We start from the raw sequence: 20,519 nt of genomic DNA, 5'->3' as shown, positions 1-20,519 counted from the left end.
AAAAAAGAGTGCAAGGTAATTCAGTTTTTACCAAGGTATTCCCCTCATATCCAAGAGTTTATCTTTTTGGATTCATTTTCCAAAGATTCAATACATGTTGTTCATATCTCTAACATAAGTAAGCATTAACCCGTTAGTTGAAAGATTTGTAATATTAATTGGAGAATAAACTGAATTAATCTATAATGATATAGGTGTTTCATACCTAGATTGACACTTAATCGGAAATTGCATCATATTCATTCTCGATGGCTCCTGTCATCAAACATGTACACCTATAAAAATATTCATAACTATATCAAAATTTTGGTCAAACATTTAGTCTTATTAAAAATGATATGCATCGACGAATTGCTATAAAATAAAGATACAAAAGAGATAGTTGGTATTATATTCTTGATATCATTGTTCAATATTTATAAACAAATACCTTTTTTGATCGAATCCTTACTTACAAATAATTACTCCACTGTTATAGTACCTATATCATTGAAACAAATATTTAAAAACAATAATTATATATAAATCGACATTATAAACACATATATATCAGATTTCACAGTTTGCTCATATAAGTTTAAATAATGTACTGTTAAAAAAATAGTTTAAATAATGTAAGTAAGGAACAAATAAAATAATTATAGGAAGAAGAAGGAAGGCGACTAAAGATGAAACAATGAGAAAATATAAAATATATATACACTGGAAGATTTAAAATCTAAATATACAAAATACAACTAATCAATCACAAATTTGAATTTTCAGATTTCTATAAATGTATATGCATATCATATATCATAATTTAAAAAAAGAACAGTAATGAAAAAAATTGATGTACTTCCATGTTAATTGAGTCTTGTATTGATATCTGATTTTGTTTAAAATTGTTCATACCACGAATTTTGGGTATTTAATTGACATATACATAAGACCGTATTGTTATTTAATTACAATTTTGTTTAAATTGCTGAAACCATGAAATTAAGGTCACTAATTGATATACATATCTTGATCTTTGGTTACAATTTTGAATGTTTAAATTGTTGATACCATAAATTTAAGATCATTGATACATAAGATCGTAATTGATCATTGATTACGATTTTGAATATTTTAATTGTTGATACCATGAAATTAGGATCTCTGATTGATAGATACATAAGACTGCATTAAATGAAAACAGGTAAACGAGTCGGACTTGGTTATTTTGTTGATTTTTTTTCATTAAACGGGTCGGAGTTGGTTATTTATTTAATTAGTTATTTACTGTACTACCCTTTTCTATGTAAAAATTGCATACCTTAATTTAGCAAATAAATAAATAAATTTACATACCTCGAGTAGCGTGCATTAAGAATATATTGATATTGATATTGATATATTGATATGGATTCTTCTAAGATTTCTACACATATTCCATTAAATTTTTTGAAATTAACTTACTATCATATTATTCTCCTTAACTTCTCCCTTCTCTTTAAATCAACTTACCATCTTTAAATATCTTTTTTTAATATCATTTATCCTTTTTATCCTAAAAACAACTTACTATATTAAATTATTTTAATTTATTTTTGTAATTTTATCAAAATTTTATAATATTAAATAAAAAATATTACATGAATTATTGACTAATAAATAATTATATTAAAAAATTTATTTAATAGCGTGAAATTAAATAAAATTAAATTAAAATGTACAAAGGCCCATTCACTTCCCTTCTTGTGTACAACAGTTACACTTTACAAGTACAACTCAAACGCTTAAAAGTCTCAAAATAAATCAAAACCGCCACATATACATTAACTTTGGCGCCCATCTCAAAAGCTTCCTCATCACTCCCCAAATTTCTAGGGTTTCAAATCTATAATATATACACAAACTCATTTTTTATTTACTCAAGAAACCATAACAATGGCAGTGAATTTATCAGCAGGTTCAGTTCATATGATATGTAACACAGACTCAAAACATGTGGATATATTCCCAGTGCTTCAAGTTCAAGATGTGAGGATTGTTCAGACTGCTAATTCAGCTGCTGAGAGATACAGATTGTTGCTTTCTGATGGGATTTTTACTGTTCAAGGCATGCTTGCTACTCAGAACAATGATTTGGTCAAGACTAATAGGATTGTTAAAGGCTCTGTTGTGCAGTTGAATGAGTTTGTTTGTAACCGTATTCAGACCAGAGTGTATGTTTCTTTTATCCCCTTTTTATCAATCTTGTTTTTTCTTAAGTTTTGGGCTTTTTTGTGATTTTGTGATTTTTGGGGTTTCTTGAAAAGGGGTTTTTAAAGATTGGATTTTGGGAACTGGGTTGGTGTTGTTTATTTGAATCTTTGTGTTTTGATGTGTTTTGGTGGTGGGGTTATAGGATTTTCTTGATATGGGGTTGTTTAAAGATTGGATTTTGGAGATTGATTTGTTGTTGTTGTGTGTGGAATTGATTGTTTTTGATTTGTTTTGTGGGGTTTTAGTTTTTTCTTGATATGGGGTTCATGAAAGATTGGAATTTGGGAGATTGATTTGTTGTTGTATGTGTGGGATTGTTGAGTTTTGATTTTTTTTTTTAATGTGGGGTTCTTAAAGATTGGATTTTGGAGATTGGTTTATTGCTTATGAGTTATGAGTGTGAAATGTGGAGTTTTAGTATTGTTTTGATTTTGAGGATTGATTTCTTGTGTACTATTGTGAAACTGTTGGGGTTTTGATTAGTTTTTTTGATGTGGGGTTTATCAAGATTGGGTTTTGGAGGTCATATATTGTTTTTTTATTGGTAGTGTTGGTAAAGATTTTTTTTTTAAGTTTGAATGTTTTTTCTTCTTGTGGTCTCCTTGTTTTTGATTGTGAATTTGTTGAGTTTTTTTGATTATTTGCTGACATAGGGTTCATCAAAGAGTGGATTTTGGAGATTGGTTTCTTGTTTTTAGTCAGGGTGCTTAATCATGTATGGAAAATTGCAAAATGTTAGCCTTGGTGCTAAATATAGAACCAAGGATGGATGTTGTTATATTTGCCACACACATGAGTATTTAAAGTAAAATGATAAATAAAATTGTGCATTTAAATCTTAGTTTAATGAAATATACCTATTTTTAGATATATCTGGTGCCATTTTGAAACTGTGTGTTGGGTCACAAGTTCTATTGTAAAATTTAAAATCACTTTTTGATTTCATAATATAGCAATAGCTATTATATATATTTTAGCACCACCATTGGCCTTGTTCTTAGCTGTGTGTCGTTACATGTTTGTACTTGATTTATAATGATTAATTGTGGTCTTTAAATTTGTGCTTATATCAGTTTTAAGAAGTTGCCTGAAATAGTGGTGCAATGTTAAAGTTTCTTAATTTATCTGGTTAAATGATTGAAATTGAGTTGTGCAAGCAGAGACTGGAGTCTTCACTTGAATTTTAATATTAAAATGTAAAAATTGTTTTTAAGTAACTGCTGTCCAGATAACTTTGATGCAAAAGTTAAAGTTGAATGTTCTCAGAACTAGATGCTGAGAATAAGAACTAAATTTAATTTTTATTACTAAAGCGTGATGCAAAATCACATTTCAGTATATAAGTGCTGGCTACGAATATAAAAAAGACCCTAGTTTGCTTTAATTAACTTGTAAAACTTATTGTTTTGACAAGTTATGTTTATCATTCTAAAATTCTTTTCTGCTAATAGCTCTAACTATGTTGTGGATTTTGTATCACTATGTTTGATCTAAGGATGCTCTAATATTCAGTTCTCCATACAAAAATTTTACAGATGACTCAATTTAATCCGTATACGAGATTCTGTATTCATTTCAGCTGTGGTGTTTATTGATGGGAAAAAATTGGTGCAGGATAATTATAATTGTCAAACTGGATATTGTACTAGAGCAGTGTGAAACAATTGGCGATCCAAAACCATTTCCACCAATAGGTGACAGCGCAACTTTACCAACATCAAAACCTTCCCCAGCTTCTACCATAAGTCACACGACTCCTAGTAATCCTCAATACCAAAGTGATAATTCATTCAGTGGTGGCTTAATGCAGGAAAATGTGGGTATGGGAAGTTATATGCAGGCTCCTGGACAAGGAAGGAGTTCAGGCCCGCCTTTATATAGTAACTCAGCAAGCAAAGTAGAATCAGGACAATGTAATCAAACTTCAGCCTTTGGGTACTCAAACACAGAGTCTGCTATGGGACTTTCACGATCACCGTCAAATAATCACGTGCATCCTATTCAGCCAGCATATGCTCAGATACCTCCAATGTATGGAAACAGAGGACCAATAGCAAAGAATGGAGCACCTCCAAGGATTATTCCTATTGCAGCTCTTAATCCATATCAAGGTAGGTGGACAATTAAAGCCAGAGTGACAGCAAAGGGAGATCTTAGACAATACAGTAATCAGCGAGGTGAAGGGAAGGTATTTTCTTTTGATCTTCTTGATTCTGATGGTGGAGAGATACGTGCAACCTGCTTTAATGCTGCAGCAGACCAGTTTTACCACCAGATTGAGGACGGAAAAGTATATCTAATTTCAAAAGGAACGCTGAAACCAGCTCAAAGAAATTTTAATCATCTCCCAAATGATCATGAAATTATGTTAGACAGCTCTTCGACAGTGCAGCCTTGTTTTGAAGGTGAACAGTCGATACCACAACAACGTTTTCAATTTCGTCCCATTAATGAAATTGAAGGTATAGAAAGTAATACCATTATTGATGTCATTGGTGTGCTTTGCTCGATCGGTGTGCCTACCCCGGTAATGAGGAAAAATGGTACTGAAACGCTGAAGAGATCCCTCCAAATTAAAGATATGTCTGGAAGAAGTGTTGAAGTAACTTTGTGGGGAAATTTTTGCAATGCAGAAGGACAAACACTGCAAAGCATTTGTGATTCAGGGGTATATCCTGTTTTGGCTGTGAAATCTGCTAAAGTGAATGACTTTAGTGGGAAGACTGTTGGGACAATACCTACTAGTAAGGTGATTATAGAACCAGATATTCCCGAGGCTCACAAATTAAAAGCATGGATGGAGAATGATGGGAAGAATGCTCCGGTATCTTCTATTTCCAGGGAGGCATCTATTGGAAGGCAAGATGTTAGGAAGACAATATCCCAAATTAAAGACGAAAATTTAGGGACTTCTGAGAAGCCAGATTGGATAACAGTAACTGCTACTCTATCGTATCTTAAAACAGACAATTTCTGCTATACTGCATGTCCCCTTAAGATCGGTGAACGACAGTGCAGCAAAAAAGTTATAAACAATGGAGATGGAACATGGCGTTGTGAGAGGTGTGATCAGTCTGTTGATGAATGTGATTATAGATATATACTCCAGTTTCAGATACAGGACCATACTGGCCTAACATGGGTGACTGGATTTCAGGAAATTGGAGAGGAAATCTTTGGAACCTCTGCAAAAGAGTTGTATACATTGAAGTACGAGGAGCAAGATGATGAAAAATTTTCAGTATTCGTCCGCAAGGCTCTCTTCAGCAAATATTTGTTCAAGTTGAAAGTGAAGGAAGAGACATTTAGTGATGAACAGCGGGTGAAGTCCACTGTGGTCAAAGTTGATAAACTAGATTTTATATCGGAGACTAGAAGTCTCTTGGATTCACTTAATAAGCTTCAAGGGAATGACTCAGTTTCAGTATCTTTGAAGTCTGAAAATTCTGTTTTGAACACTGCAACGAATAATGCTGCATATGGTAGTGTTGGAATTAAGGAGTCTGTACAGCAAAATGTCAACTATATGGGAAATATTAGTACTGCTGGTCAAGGGATCGGGTTTCCGGCAAGTCAAGTAGGTCAGTTTGGGAACCAAAATGTTGGTTCTAGCCTTGCACCAACTGGGCCGACTACTCTCTATACGAAGTGTAGTACCTGTGGTCATATGGGTCACAGCTATAATCAATGTCCAGCTGCTTTGGAAAGTCAAGAACATTCATTTGGTGGAGGTTTTAGTAGGACAATTTCTGCTGGCAGCGTCAGTGCTGGAGGTGGTGGTAGTAGTGGTGGCGAGTGTTACAAATGTCATCAACCTGGTCACTGGGCAAGTAACTGTCCCAATGCTGGAAGTGCAGTTCCTGGTTATGGAAGCGGCAAAATTTCTACTTCTGCTGGCGGTGGTGGTAGCGGTGGTGGTGCAAATGAGTGTTACAAATGTCATCAACCTGGTCACTGGGCAAGTAATTGTCCCAATGCTGGGAGTGCAGTTTCTGGTTATGGAAGTGGCAATATTTCTACTGCTGGCGGTGGTGGTAGCGGTGGTGGTGAGTGTTTTAAATGTCATCAACATGGTCACTGGGCAAGTAGTTGTCCCAATGCTGGGAGTGCACTTCCTGCTTATGGAACCAGCAATATTTCTACTTCTGCTGGCGGCGGTGGCAGCGGTGGTGGCGAGTGTTTTAAATGTCATCAACCTGGTCACTGGGCAAAAGATTGTCCCGGTGCAGGGGGTTCAACTGCTGGTTATGGAAGTGGCAGTGTTTCAGCTGGAAGATTCGGGAGTGCTTCTAACCAATATGTGGGTGGCTACTGAGTACACAGGTATGCGAGTTTTCTGCATGTCTATAGTAAAGTATATGCTGCTGTCAACAGTTGCAAATATACACTTATAAATATGAAAAACAAACTTACTCTTATAGGCTTTTCTATTTCTATTAAATAAAATTAACAAGATAAACATTTCTATAAATGTGTATTTAGGGAATAATGTATATTAAACCAGCCTTAAATAGATATGTCAGGTGAAAAAGCTTGACAAACGTTCCACTTGTGTACTCCTTTTTAAAAATATGTTGTGTTTAAAGTTCTTTTGAACAGATGAAGGAACCTCATTTTGTTTAGTTCAAGTGCAGTTAAGATTAGAGTGAATTCCTCTTGTACTCTTATTTGACGTTCTTAAACTGAGGATTAACCCAAAGTGCTATAGATTATTAGCTTTCTATACCATTAATTTCTTATATAAACTTTTAACATAGCAAAGTTTTTTTCTGAAAGATTCGTCTATGTTAATTTTTATAGGTGTGTGTATATATTTAGGGTTATAGGTGTAGGTGTCTACATTGAGAGAAGAAGAAATGTAAAGTGAAATGCATATATTATAATCATAATCTTGGTGGCCTTTATATAAGCCAAAACATACCTTGTACATCTTAGCCGTAAAAATACTACAACCATTATTCAAAAATATTCAAAACTAAATCATAACTAATCCTAATGATTTGGTCAATATAACCAATTATTAAAATATATTTATATTTAAATAATAAAGCACAAAATTCTTACACTCCTTCCTTGCTTTGACATTTAATTTTCATCAAAACAAATTACTTCTCATTTTTTTGGACATCTTTATCATCTCCTTTTGTATTCCAAAAACATGTTGTTCTTGTGCTTATTCCTCGTAGATTGTAGTTGTCTCCATTCATTTTCATGAATATGATTTTGGGTTTTATTTTTGTATGCCATGATATGTTATGGTTTTACACTTCTCAATCATGTGTTATAGTTGTGGGTTTGTAGTCCAAAAACATGTTGTTCTTGTGCGTATTCCTTGTAGATTGTAGTTGTCTCCATTAATTTTCATGAATATGATTTTGGGTTTTATTTTTGTATGTCATGATATGTTATGATTTTAGACTTTACAGTCATGTGTAGTCATGTGTTATGTGTTATAGTTGTGGGTTATGGTTATAGGTCATGATATGTGTTATGGTTATGTATTGTGATTTTAGGCTTCTTACTCATGAAAATATGTTGTGTTTGTGAGTTCTGTTATGGTGTGTATATGAGTCGTGGAAATGTGTTACGGTGAAGGTATGAGTTATGGTGTTTAGCTTGTCCCTTAAGAAGAAAGTTCGGATACCATGTTAGTTTTTTAGGTGTGTGTATATATTTAGGGTTATAGGTGTAAGTGTAAGAAGAAATGTAATCTGAAATGCATATATTATAATCATGACAAAACATTCATGATACATCTTATTCCTAAAATACTACAACTAATATTCAAAACTAAATCATAACTAGTCCTAAAGATTTGGTGAACATAACCAATTAGTAAAATATATTTATATTTAAATATCACAACGTAAAATTCTAACAGTCTACAACTTAGTTTTATCAAAAATATATCACACATTCAATCTCTATTAATGTACATTAAAATCAAACAAAAAAATTTATTGATGTCATGTATGAATACATGTATATATAATAATAGACTTGAACATTAAATTTTAGTAATATGTAAGCCAGGCACATTTTCTTAGTTTTAATTTTTTGAATTTAAAAATACTTAAATACTTTATTGTGTGTATAACAAAAAGTGGGAACTAAATATCACACCTACATGTTACCCTTTTTATAAAAAAAATTTACCCCAACTTAAATGTGTTTACTTTGACATCTTCCTTTGTTTCTCACAAAGGGCTGGTATATAATCTAGACTCAAGAAAAGATAAGATTCAGGTTGTTGTACATATTGCCCTGTGCAGAAGAACTCCATATATTGGACAACAATAATAAACAGGCAACAAACAGAAATTAAGATTGCTTGTAGGTAGCAGCCTATTTTCTTCGCAATCATATTTATGATGTCATCACGACATTAATTATTTTTCTTGATGTTGCTCTTTTACTGGCAGGTAACCGTGATATCCAGCGGGCTCAGACCTTTGATATCGGAGATTTTTGGAACTACCCTTGTCTATAATTGGTAATTGTATGACCAAGGTTGCTGTAATTGGCAGTTGGTTTGCCTTTATAATCTTTTATCAGTTTTTTGTTTTCGTTTTTCTTGTGTTTCTCTTTTTCTCGGTAATATTATGTGATCTGCTTCTGCAGTACATGTGTTTATAAATCTACCAACTTATGGTTTTCTTATGTGATCGGGTTAAAGTGTTTATTTAAATTTGTAACTTATTAACACGTCCAGATGTTTTTATTGACATCTGCTGTTGTTTCATGTTACAAGTGCTTAAGCAACATTTGTTTTAGGTGATGCTAATTGCTGTTATAGCAAGCATTGGACACTTTGCTTTACTGCTTTGGAACATAGTAACTATATAAGTAGATTGAAGTAAAACCCATTATAGATCGAAATCAGAGGTCAACCACAAGTACAGTATAGTGGCGTTAAGAAAAAATTAAATACAGGCTAAAATAGCAACATACAGTTATAGGAAGCACATGCAAACTTTGCTGCCATGTGTAATTATTGAGGTTCAAGACTGGTACTTTTTCACGTGAAGAAGACACCCGCACAGTGATTTTTTTTGTTAATTAATTACATATGTACAGTCGAAGTGTTTCCGCACAAATATACCATCCGTTTGTTTGCCAGTACACTTCATCTTTTACTCTGTTCAGCAAACGCGTTGATATCATCTTTCACAGTACGAGTTCAAGTGTAGGCATGCAATTGAATCATTCGGCTCGGATTATATTACATTTATAATCATAACTAGTCTACTGATGATCCCCCTTTACTTGGAAGAAGTAAAATCAATGAACAAGTTGTAAATCATAATTTATCAAATCTATCGCTATCATTTTGAATGTAAATAGCTTTAGTCGTGGATTGATTCTCTTAATTAAACTATGAATGGTTGTAACGTATAAGCAAATGAAATATTGTCTATCACCCTCCAGTAAGAAAATCAAGAGTCCAAATTAAAAAGAGTAACCAGCTCAAATCCCGTGCGATATACGGGTTTTGTTAATATTTAAAATTTTTATTTATTTCATCATATTATAATTTTAAAATATTTATATAAATATTTAATAATTATAAATTTATAATTAAAATTATAGAATAATTGTGACCGTAGTTTAGTAGAATAAGTAAACTCTATCGGGTAATTTAATAATTTCATAATTTAGCGAATATATAACATTTTTTTATTATTTAATAATAGGATAAATGTTAATTAATTGTCGACAATTTTTTCATAAAATATAAGATTAATGAACTTCATGTGTGTTAATAATCCTGCCCAAACTTGACATGTGCAATTCAGAAATATATATTTTTTGTCAAGAATTCAGAAATACTTTTAAAATTTAAGACTCTAACATCAGACAAAATATAACCTTACAAATGTGTATGTTTTCTCATAAATTCTTTCTCATAACTTTTCGGGTAAATAATTTTCTTTCTTTAAGTTCCCATGTTTTTGAAAGAAGAATGAGAAAGTAAAAATATGTTGAAATATATAATATAAATATTAATATAATTAATCTTTTTCTTTCATATATCTAGTAATTTAATAATTTAATATTGTAACGAATATATAACACTATTTATTTATTATTTTAATAATCAAAATTAGAAAATAACCGTTGAACCAAATTATACCCCATTCCGATTATTATAGTATAATATTATAATCGAAACATGATTTCGTTTGGTTATCAAAAACTTTTGTTAATACCTTCCAAAATATTAGACCTATCATTTACATTATTTATTAAAAAAACTAATTATATATTAACATGTATACTACTAAAAATACGGTATTTTTACTCAATCATAAGTCATCCCCCACCCTCAAACAACACACTAGGGCATATAATTTATTTGGACTGGTCTATAGTATATTTACGTAAAGGCATGTTTATTTTAAAGTTAATGTACTATTCTAATTATTTAAATAATGTCTATAGTATATTTATTGAAGGACGTGTTTATTTTAAAGTCAATGTACTATTCTGATTATTTAAATAAATTTTAGTAATTTAAATTTTAATATATCAAAATTAATTACAAATTAAGAAAAATCTATATCAAATTATCCATATACACCAATATACCCCCTCAAGCCATGAACTTTTTAACATTTTAACTATCTAAAATTAGAATCCATAAATAACATAATAATATAATATATAAAATATTAACTTCATTAATTTTAATAAATGTTTTAAGTATATTTTATTTATTATCTTTTATAACTTACTTTTATATAATAAAAATAATAAAATTATAAATATTATAATTATTCCATGCATTACGTTACGCTAGTATATATAGTACAGATTAGTAACTTTGAAGTGGAACATGACAATATAGCGAATTTATAAAGGAAAATGTTAGAATCCCAATTTCCCCCTAATTTTTGTAAAATGCTAATGTGTATGTGGGGTAGTAACCCTTCTCTTATTTTATAGTATCACTTGGTAAAAATTTGGAGAAATTAATACCGCTCATTTCAATATCATTTTCTAATATTAGATATCGATTATCATTTTTAAAATTTTTAGCATTTTTTTTGTGTATATATCCGTAAATGATGCCGTTACTAATAATCTTTATTAATAAACAAAATCTTTTTTAAGTGATATTTTTGTTTCATTTATTTTTGGTATTACCACCTTTTATTTCATGTTTTATAATTCATGTTATAACTCTAATTATATTATTTTTTATCTTTTTTGATCTTATATGACTTATAATTCTTACATATTAATTTTACCCGTTTTTCTTTATTCATAAACTTTTTAACTGTTACTTTGATTTCATTTATTGTTTGGTTCTACCGTCTTTTACTTTCACCTTTTATGATTTATGTTATAACTCTAATTGTATTATTTTTATCTTCTTTGATTCCTGTATGACTTATAATTTTTTATATATTATTTTTACCCGTTTTTTTTAATAAACTATTTAGGTGGTACTTTGATTTCACTTATTTTTTGGTTCTACTGCCTTTTGTTTTTACCTTTTATGATTCATTTATAATTTTAAATCTATTATTTTTATTCTTTTTGATTCTTATGTTACTTATAATTCTATATGTATTGTATTTAACCGTTTTATTTATTCATAAATGAAACATGTTTTAAAGTGGTACTTTCGTTTTACTTATTTTGTTTATCGTATAGAACCCGCAGCCGCTACCGAAGGACGGGGTAAACTCCACAGTCTCACGTAATGGTCTGCAAATCACGTGAATCAAGATAAACCGCATTTAAGCGACAGACTCTGACTCAGAAGGCATAATCATAAATTTTCGTCCCGTGGGATTCGAACATGTGACCAAAAAGATAGTTATCCACCAACTTTTAATTTCACCTTTTATGATTTATGTTATAACTCTAAATGTATTATTTTACTCATTTTTTAAATTTTATAAGCCATGTTTTTATAGGTTTGAATCATATTTTTAATTATATTTTAATACGTTCATCAATTGGCCCAACTAAATAGTCCTGAAAAATATAAACCACGTCGAAGTAAATAGGCCAATGTATTTAAATTGGAATTTTTTAATTTAAATTTTTTTAATTTATTGGTGGAATCCCATTTTAATAAAATAATATAAATATTATAAAATTGTATTTTGGTTTCACCGTTAGAAAATAATAAAATTGTTCAAACCGTATTATGATTACAATTCTATTTTCATAGAACTCTGAATTATTTTTTGATAGGGTACTTAGTTTTATCTTAGTACGGTTATGTCGTATTTTGGTTTTACCTCTATATTTCTTTTTCGTGTACCGTTCTATGTTGTTTTTAACAAAATATAGATTGAAATCATATTATTAATATGACATTTCTATTTTTCGTAGATTTTTTTTTATTAAATTGATAAAATGGAATCTTTTATACATTGTTATTATTAATTAATAAGGAAACCATCTCTTAACGGATACTTTGGTTTCACCCGTTTTTTTTATCGTAGGTAACCAAGGTAAACCGCATTTAAGTGACAGACTCTGATTCAGAAGACATAATCATAAATTTTTCTCCCGTGTGATTCAAACATGTGACAAAAAGGATAGTTATCCCCTCTTTAACCAACTGAGCCAACCCTTGCGGGCATTTCACCCGTTTTCAGTTTTATAAATTTTTGGTTTCACCCCTTTTTAAATTTTACTATAACTCTAAATATACCATTTTTTATATTACTTCTATATGCCTTATAATTATATATGTAATATTTTACCCATTTTTGGATTCATATATACCACATATTTATATTGTTTTTATATAAACGGAATCGTATATACATTGTAATTTTTAAATTTAACCTATATAATTCTATTTTAACACCAAATGCAAATTTATACATACATAATGAATATTTTATTAGAAAAATTATGCAATAAAAAACTATATAAAAATACAAATTCAGTTAATAATAAAAAATTTAATATGCAATTACTTAGTAGCGTTGATTTAATCAAAACGGCCAGTTATTAATGGAATTCCTTGTCGGTTCTATGTGAAATACTGGTTTGGTCATTTTTTGTTAAATTATCCGTCAATTGTGTTACTCGTTACTTGACTAAAGTTTCGATGTGAATATTAATTATGTCTTTTTGAACAACGAATACATAATAACGTTGAGTTTGTTGTTTTAATAAGATTTGAGTTAATGAAACTACATATAATTAAAAAGAAAAAATGAATTAATCGTACAATTTTATTTATTATATATTTTAATAAAAATTTAAAATAACTTTTTATAATTATTATTTAATATTAATATTTTAATCTCGGCCCGTATTTCATACGGGTTATTGATCTTAATAGTTAAATTAACAAAATTCATGCGATGCTAAAAGAAAAATCCTGTTTACTGGTATTATATATTAACAGACGATAATGGAAGGAGACTTTTAAAAAGAGTGAATTGTCAGTCAAGCTTTTATAAAAACAGATCTAAGGGCACTTTAACTTTGTGGAATATTATTAATCACAACAAACAAACACGGAAAAGATTATCATGTACTCCCTCTTTTTTTTATTTGTGGCTTTGACTATTACACGTATTTCAATATATTTTGACCGTCTAGTTAGAAATTTGATTTTAAAAATATTCTTTTTGAGAATTAAAATTTAAGTTGTCTACTTTTATTTATAAAAAGAAAATTTTATAAATAATAATTTTAAATAGCCGGTCAAAACACATTGAAATATGTGCAAAAGTCAAAATGACAAAAAAAAACACAAAGAGTGGTATATAATTACACGTACGCGTAAGCTAATATATAGCTGTATATTATAACAGCTGAAGCAAAGAATAAAGAAAGACATATTTACTGTCGGTGCTCAAGTCTTTTTCGTTACTGATAATATACATTATGTGACTGTTTGGCAAATGTTATAAGCTAGTTTATAACTGTAAAAATTTATTGATGAGTGTTTGTCAACCCAACTTATAAGTTGAATTTATAATTTATAAGCTGATAAGTTGAATGTTATTAATCACATACTTTTTTGCAACTTATTTTTGATTTTTGATTTATTTTATCAATTTTAGTTTTAAAATATATTTTTTTAAATGTTAATCAAACTTAAAATATAAAAATTAAGATAATATATTTACAAATTATTTATTTTAGTTCATTTAAATTAAAAAAAAAATCTAACTTATAAGTTAAATTATCCAAACACTTGTATAATTTATAAACGTTTGTCAACTTATCATTTATTAATCACTTATTTCATTTAAGTTATAAATTACTTGTTTTAAGATTTGTCAAACAATATCAAAAGTTTGTATAAACCACATCGTGCCTGCATGTCTTTGGCTTAAATTAACGCAGTGTCATGTGGTATAATTCACAAATCACAAAACGATGAAATCTTTATTTCATTTTCGACCCTCTATGCTAATCAGAGTTACGTTGTCTAACTTCCATGTGATACGAGCCCGATTTAGAACATGGGGGGATATTAATAATTGAGTTTCGGTAGCAGATGTTGTGTTTTATTCAACTCCCCTCATCATCCCCTCCTCGTCCCCCAACCCTCATCCTCTTTTCATGTTTGCGATTTTAGGATTTATTTTGAACAATAATTTTGAGACAGATTAAATAAAAAATAATGGTCAATATACATGTAATTTCAGGAAAATGTTAAGTTATCAAAAAAAATTCTGAAATGTTATAGCAGCATAGAGATGGTAAATTTTTTAATAATAATAATATAAGATCATACATGTATATATATTAGTCTACAAATTAAATTAAAATCAAAATTTGTATAATATATCCCAAATTAATAGTTTTTTTTATAAATATATTCAATCTTTTTCAACAATTATGAAACTGTTCAAGGATTAAATTTTAACTCTTATATAACTCATATACATGTAATTAATTATATTTTTGTACTTACATTGACTAAAAATGTCCCAAATAATATAATATACATGACAATAAAATTCAATTACACTTTTGAATTAATATTCTCGTGAAAATTTAAGTGCGATACTTAGGTGACTTAAAATTCTTTATCTCAATCTCTTCTCTCTCCCCTTCATCAAAAAATCCAGTCATATGCTAAGTTTTTATTAGGACGTAGCAAAATCTAATCATAAAATATATGTTGTTAGTCGGTTAATTTTTGACCTTAGGCATAACCTTATTTTTAATATTACTGCTCTTAACCAAAAAAAAGTAATATAAAAATATTGATATGTAAGTAACTAATTATTTAAAATAGTGAAATAGTAACATATTAAATATAATATTTAAGTAAATGTTAAACATGTCATTTAAAAATGTATAATAGTGAAATTAACTATGATTAACTTAAAATAGTCAAAAAAATTGAAAATGAGAGATATTTACAAATAATATTATAATTAAAATATTTTTATAAATGAATTTCTAAAATGGGACATATTCATTAAAAATCCAATTAAAAATCTATGACTTATTATCCCATTTTATTTGGGGATTTTTTTTACATATAGCACTACTCCTATTCTCACACATGAAAATTATAGAAATTTATATTTCCTCGGCCCCCCATTTGTTTACACTTTTTTTTGGGATGTTCCTTCCGATTGTTTACATTTCAAAAAATTTCAAAAATAGTAATTTTTTTATAATTTTTAACATAACTACATCTAATACTTCTCTCTACTATACCCACTTTATACATATAATATTAGGGTTGTGTATTCAATTGGGATTTTGAAAGATTTTACCCACTTTATACATATAATATTAGGGTTGTGTATTCAATTGAGATTTTGAAAGATTTTTATGGATTTTAAAATCATGGGGTATTCAATTTGGATTTTAAATAATCCTTTAAAATCTGAATGTATTCAACAAGTATTGGAAAAAGTCTTTTAAAATCACGGGGTATTCAATTATGGATTTTAAAAGACTTTTTCCAATCTGAGTGTATTCAATTTAGATTTTAAAAAGTTAATCAAAATTTGGTGGTATTCAATTTGGATTTTAAAAAATCCATCAAAATCTGATGGTATTCAAAAGTCCATGGATTTTCTTTTATTTAAAAAAGTTGTGGATTTTGATGGATTTGTTAATACATTTTTAATATCTTGAAATCTCTTCAAAATACACGAGATTTTGATGGATTTCTAAAAAACTCCACAAAATCTGCAAAATTCTACAAGATTTTGGATCAACTCCATCAAAATCCACAAAAAATTGAAATCAAGAAAAATCTTTTAAAATCCGTATATTATTAACAATCCCTTAAAATCTGACACGTGAATTAGTAATAAAACAATTTTGGAATGTGGCGAGTAAGTGGAGCCAATTAAATGGTGATTGCTAATCAGAAACAATACGAACCTATGAAATCAAAACAGCAAAATCTGTCACATATTCTGTGTTCTTTCATTTATTATGCGAGTTTAAGATTTGAATCTTTATTCACAAAAAAAAATTGAAAGATAATCGACGAAACTATGTGGTCAATGCACCTTAAACTATGTATAAAAGTCAAATTGAACGGATAAATTGGGACAGATGGAGTGATATCTAATGTCTCAAGTTCATTGAACTTAAAACAGTATTAAGATTGTAACTGAAATTAGCGACACATTATACTTTATTAATTTTCTAACTATTTGACAATGGAAAATGCTCATATATTAAAATTTAAGAATTATTTGATTAGTGAGAAGTTGAGTTTGACTTTGAAAGAGATGAGTTAAGACCGATTGAATTTCGTAAATATTAAGAATAATTAACAAAATATACTCGTCATTGAGTTTAATTTGTTGTGAATGAATGTCCCGAGAACTTTTTAGATATTATGAATGGATGATCCTAGAACATTCTAGATTTAATCTTTTGATCTTTCATAAATATGAGTTTGTTGACTTCTCATGTTCGTGTATCTAATTTATGTATCGAGTTCATGTATCCTGTATATCTTACACTTATAAATAGTCATCTAAATGGAACTTGTAAACTCATTTAGAAATAATATGAGTAATGTTACATATATAGAATTAGCTACAGAATATTTGTAGAATGATGTGGAAGCGATAGTTCACCACTGTATTAATAATCTTTGTCGGTCACTGTAGTTATACCTACAATTCATTTTCATCTTCTTATTATTTGTTTCTTACATTCTTTTTTCTTTTTATATATTACTATTAAAATTTCACCAAAATTATCTACTTATAAGTAATCAAGTTCTACTCACAAAATTAAAATATTCAATATCACGAAAATATTTTTTTTTATTTTAATAATAAGACAGTACTTGCAAAATAAATTATAATATTATATATTACAAGAAATGTTACAAATATTACAAATATTAGGTTGTTTAACATATATTATAGTTTTGTAAAGCATATATTATATTTTTGAATTAATATTCTCATCATCATTCTTTTCTATATACCATCCTTCTATCCTGGTATTTTAGAAATTAAGGAAAATAAATATAATGAATGATATGTTTTAAGTTGGAAAGCTACGAAATATGTTCTTTTTTATTTGATCCATGTTGGGTATTTTTAATTGTGAACACAAATATGCTATGATTTTGTTTATTGAGACTTATTGTTGATTTCTATTGAGACATATAATTTTACTATTTAATCTGTTATTCTTTATGTTATAGTGTTTTCATTACCTTTTATCAATCTTATTTGTTGTAATTTTTATAATGAAATTAATTTTTTTAAGAACTTAATTTAAAATGTTAAATATCTTATCATATTTAAAAGAAACTATACTAGTATTAAAATATAAAAATAAATATATTACCAGAAAATATATAAAACATAAAAATGTAAATATTTTTATTAAATAATAAAAAGTAAATACTTAGTAATAACTTGTACAATTAAATAATAAAAAATTTGTACGTGCACAACAAAAAAATCTAGACAATTTTTAAATAAACAAATGAAAATAAGTATAATGGACAACAATAATCATGGTGGTCGACAAAAGTCATTAATACAGGGCACAAGTGGGGCTTCCGCATCATTCTGTACGAAAATTATGTAGACAATTCTGTACATGTAACATTATTCATAATATATTCTCTCTTCTTCTCTCTTTCTCTTCTTTTCTCTTGGTGTATCTATACTATATTTATAATATGTTATCAGCACGATTTGCTTAAAAAGTTTGTAGGCCATTTACCGTGTAACGCCCCCAAATCCGGGGTCAGAGGATTTAGTCGTCACTATGAAACCTCAATCCAAAATAACCTATTAAATCAATAAATAAATGCCAGCGGAAGATATTAATCATCTATGACCCCAAAGTAATTTAAGATCTTTTAAGGTTACAGTGCTAGAAATAAGATATCCGAATTCCACAAATATTTTTTTCACTTTCTTTTAAAACTCTTTTCAATAATTCCAAACCTTAAAACTTAACCCGCTAGTATAACTTTGAAAAGAAGTATACTAGGCCCAACTATGAAATAACACAATTATAATATAATATAATATAAACAACTTTACACAATAGAACTTACATTAGTTCGCAACCCTGGACCAACCACCTTCCAAAAGCTTCTTCTTTGCTTCCTTGAATTAAGCGGTTAAACAGCGTAAGCTAATCCTCACTGGAGGTTAAATTTGAAAACAGGCAAGTATGAGCGAAAGAATGCTCAACAAGTTTATTATAGCGTATATATATATATATGTTCGTTTTTGATATAAAACTGACATCTGCAATAAAGCAGAATATTTTAAAATCATAATTGTTGAAATAAAAAATTTAGTTAAGGAATCTCAAAATTGATTCCTAATCTGTATTTAAAACCGTTTTTGATATTTTCGAGCGAAATGCTTCAACAATACTTTAAATCCTAACGAGAGTAAAATTCGTAAAACAGTGTTTACGGAAATATCGTAAAAAACAATAACAAGATGCAATGATTATAGATTAAATCATAATCTTTATTCAAAACTGAACTCTTGATATCAATACTCATTTTGTTGTCATATCAAATTAGATATCAATATGAACTTTGATGCTCACAACATCCCATACTGAAGTCAACATCAATCATCTATACTAATACCACCTTTGATATTTAACAACAAAGTAAGTATCAACATAAATCAGAAACTGAATAATCAAAACTGCATTTCACCTTTAATCCAAAATAGAAACGGTTGATAAATCATTTATTCTATGATTATCAAAACAATTTAGAAAACAACAGTTTAGATTGGAACCAATAATATTTCATGATGTTCCTGATGATCAGTCACGAAACAACACCGGTATCCCGCAGCCATACCGTAAATATAGGTACTACCCGTATCCCGTAGCCATACTGTACCTATAGGGCGCCAAAAAAGGCATATATTCGCCTTGAAAGATATTACAGCTGGACCGATATCTCGATCACCTATGCTGTAACCAGTAACCATTCCAATCTTAAAACATTTTATTAAAAAGGAGCCGAATCAATCGACATCCTAAATAATTTTATTCCCCCATTCACTTGGGCAGGAATACTCGCAACAAAATCATCTTTCTCAAAACCCAAAACATTTATAAATCCATTCATTTGATAAGTAAAAATCACTTAGTTATTCTGAACATAGAATAACAGAAGAGTATTTGCATGATAATTTAGCGATATGTAAAACATTTATCTATTCTGAACTGAGAATAGGGAAAACAATACTTGCATAATAAGAATCAAAATAAATATCACTTGAACAATAAGTGATGATATAGATACTTGCCTTTGGTTTTTAACAGTTAGTCACACTCGCAATGACGCATCCATTCTGACATTCTGTCTCAAAACATCACCATATTTCTTTTCAACACTTTACTGATATGTTGCTCCTACGATTGCTAGAAGCCAGATATCCAATACCATTCCATCTCACTCTTTATCCAACGTCTTGTCCTGATCAACTCGAATAATCCGCATCTATAATTAAGAGATACAACTTTAATCGTCTAAACGATAATTACTCAATGAACTGTGCGTCAAAACCCTATCGTCTACCCATACGATAGCCCACACATAAATAAAACAGTCAAACACAAGACTCTTGACCCACGTACACACGTATTTCACATAGCACATAATCATATAAGCTACGTATCACATAATTCATATCACATATGACTTAGTTCGTCAAAAGGTAGGTTTCAGAACGTTCAGAATTGAAATCAGGCCAATAACAGTGTTTATTGATCAAATACCGGCTCAGAATGACTCACAAATCAAATGACATTGCAATACAAAAGAAATTAGGTCTCAAAAGTATTTTTATTGAAAGCGTAAT

The 20,519-nt window shown here is 29.0% G+C and overlaps 1 protein-coding gene across 1 annotated transcript; it reads left to right on the top strand.

Annotated features, from left to right (window-relative positions):
* Positions 1 to 1,693: 1,693 nt before the first annotated feature.
* Positions 1,694 to 8,767, top strand: LOC141672032 (replication protein A 70 kDa DNA-binding subunit A-like). The gene is made up of 3 exons (XM_074478515.1): positions 1,694 to 2,192; positions 3,847 to 6,555; positions 8,655 to 8,767. Exons 1-2 carry the CDS (start codon positions 1,915 to 1,917, stop codon positions 6,545 to 6,547), a joined length of 2,979 nt encoding a protein of 992 aa, XP_074334616.1. The 5' UTR covers positions 1,694 to 1,914; the 3' UTR covers positions 6,548 to 6,555; positions 8,655 to 8,767.
* The last annotated feature ends 11,752 nt before the right edge of the window (positions 8,768 to 20,519 follow it).

This window comes from Apium graveolens, chromosome 7 (assembly GCF_009905375.1).
Source record: "Apium graveolens cultivar Ventura chromosome 7, ASM990537v1, whole genome shotgun sequence".
NCBI lineage: Eukaryota > Viridiplantae > Streptophyta > Magnoliopsida > Apiales > Apiaceae > Apium > Apium graveolens.
The sequence above is the reverse complement of the archived record's forward strand: the minus strand, read 5'-3'. Positions and strand labels throughout refer to the sequence as shown.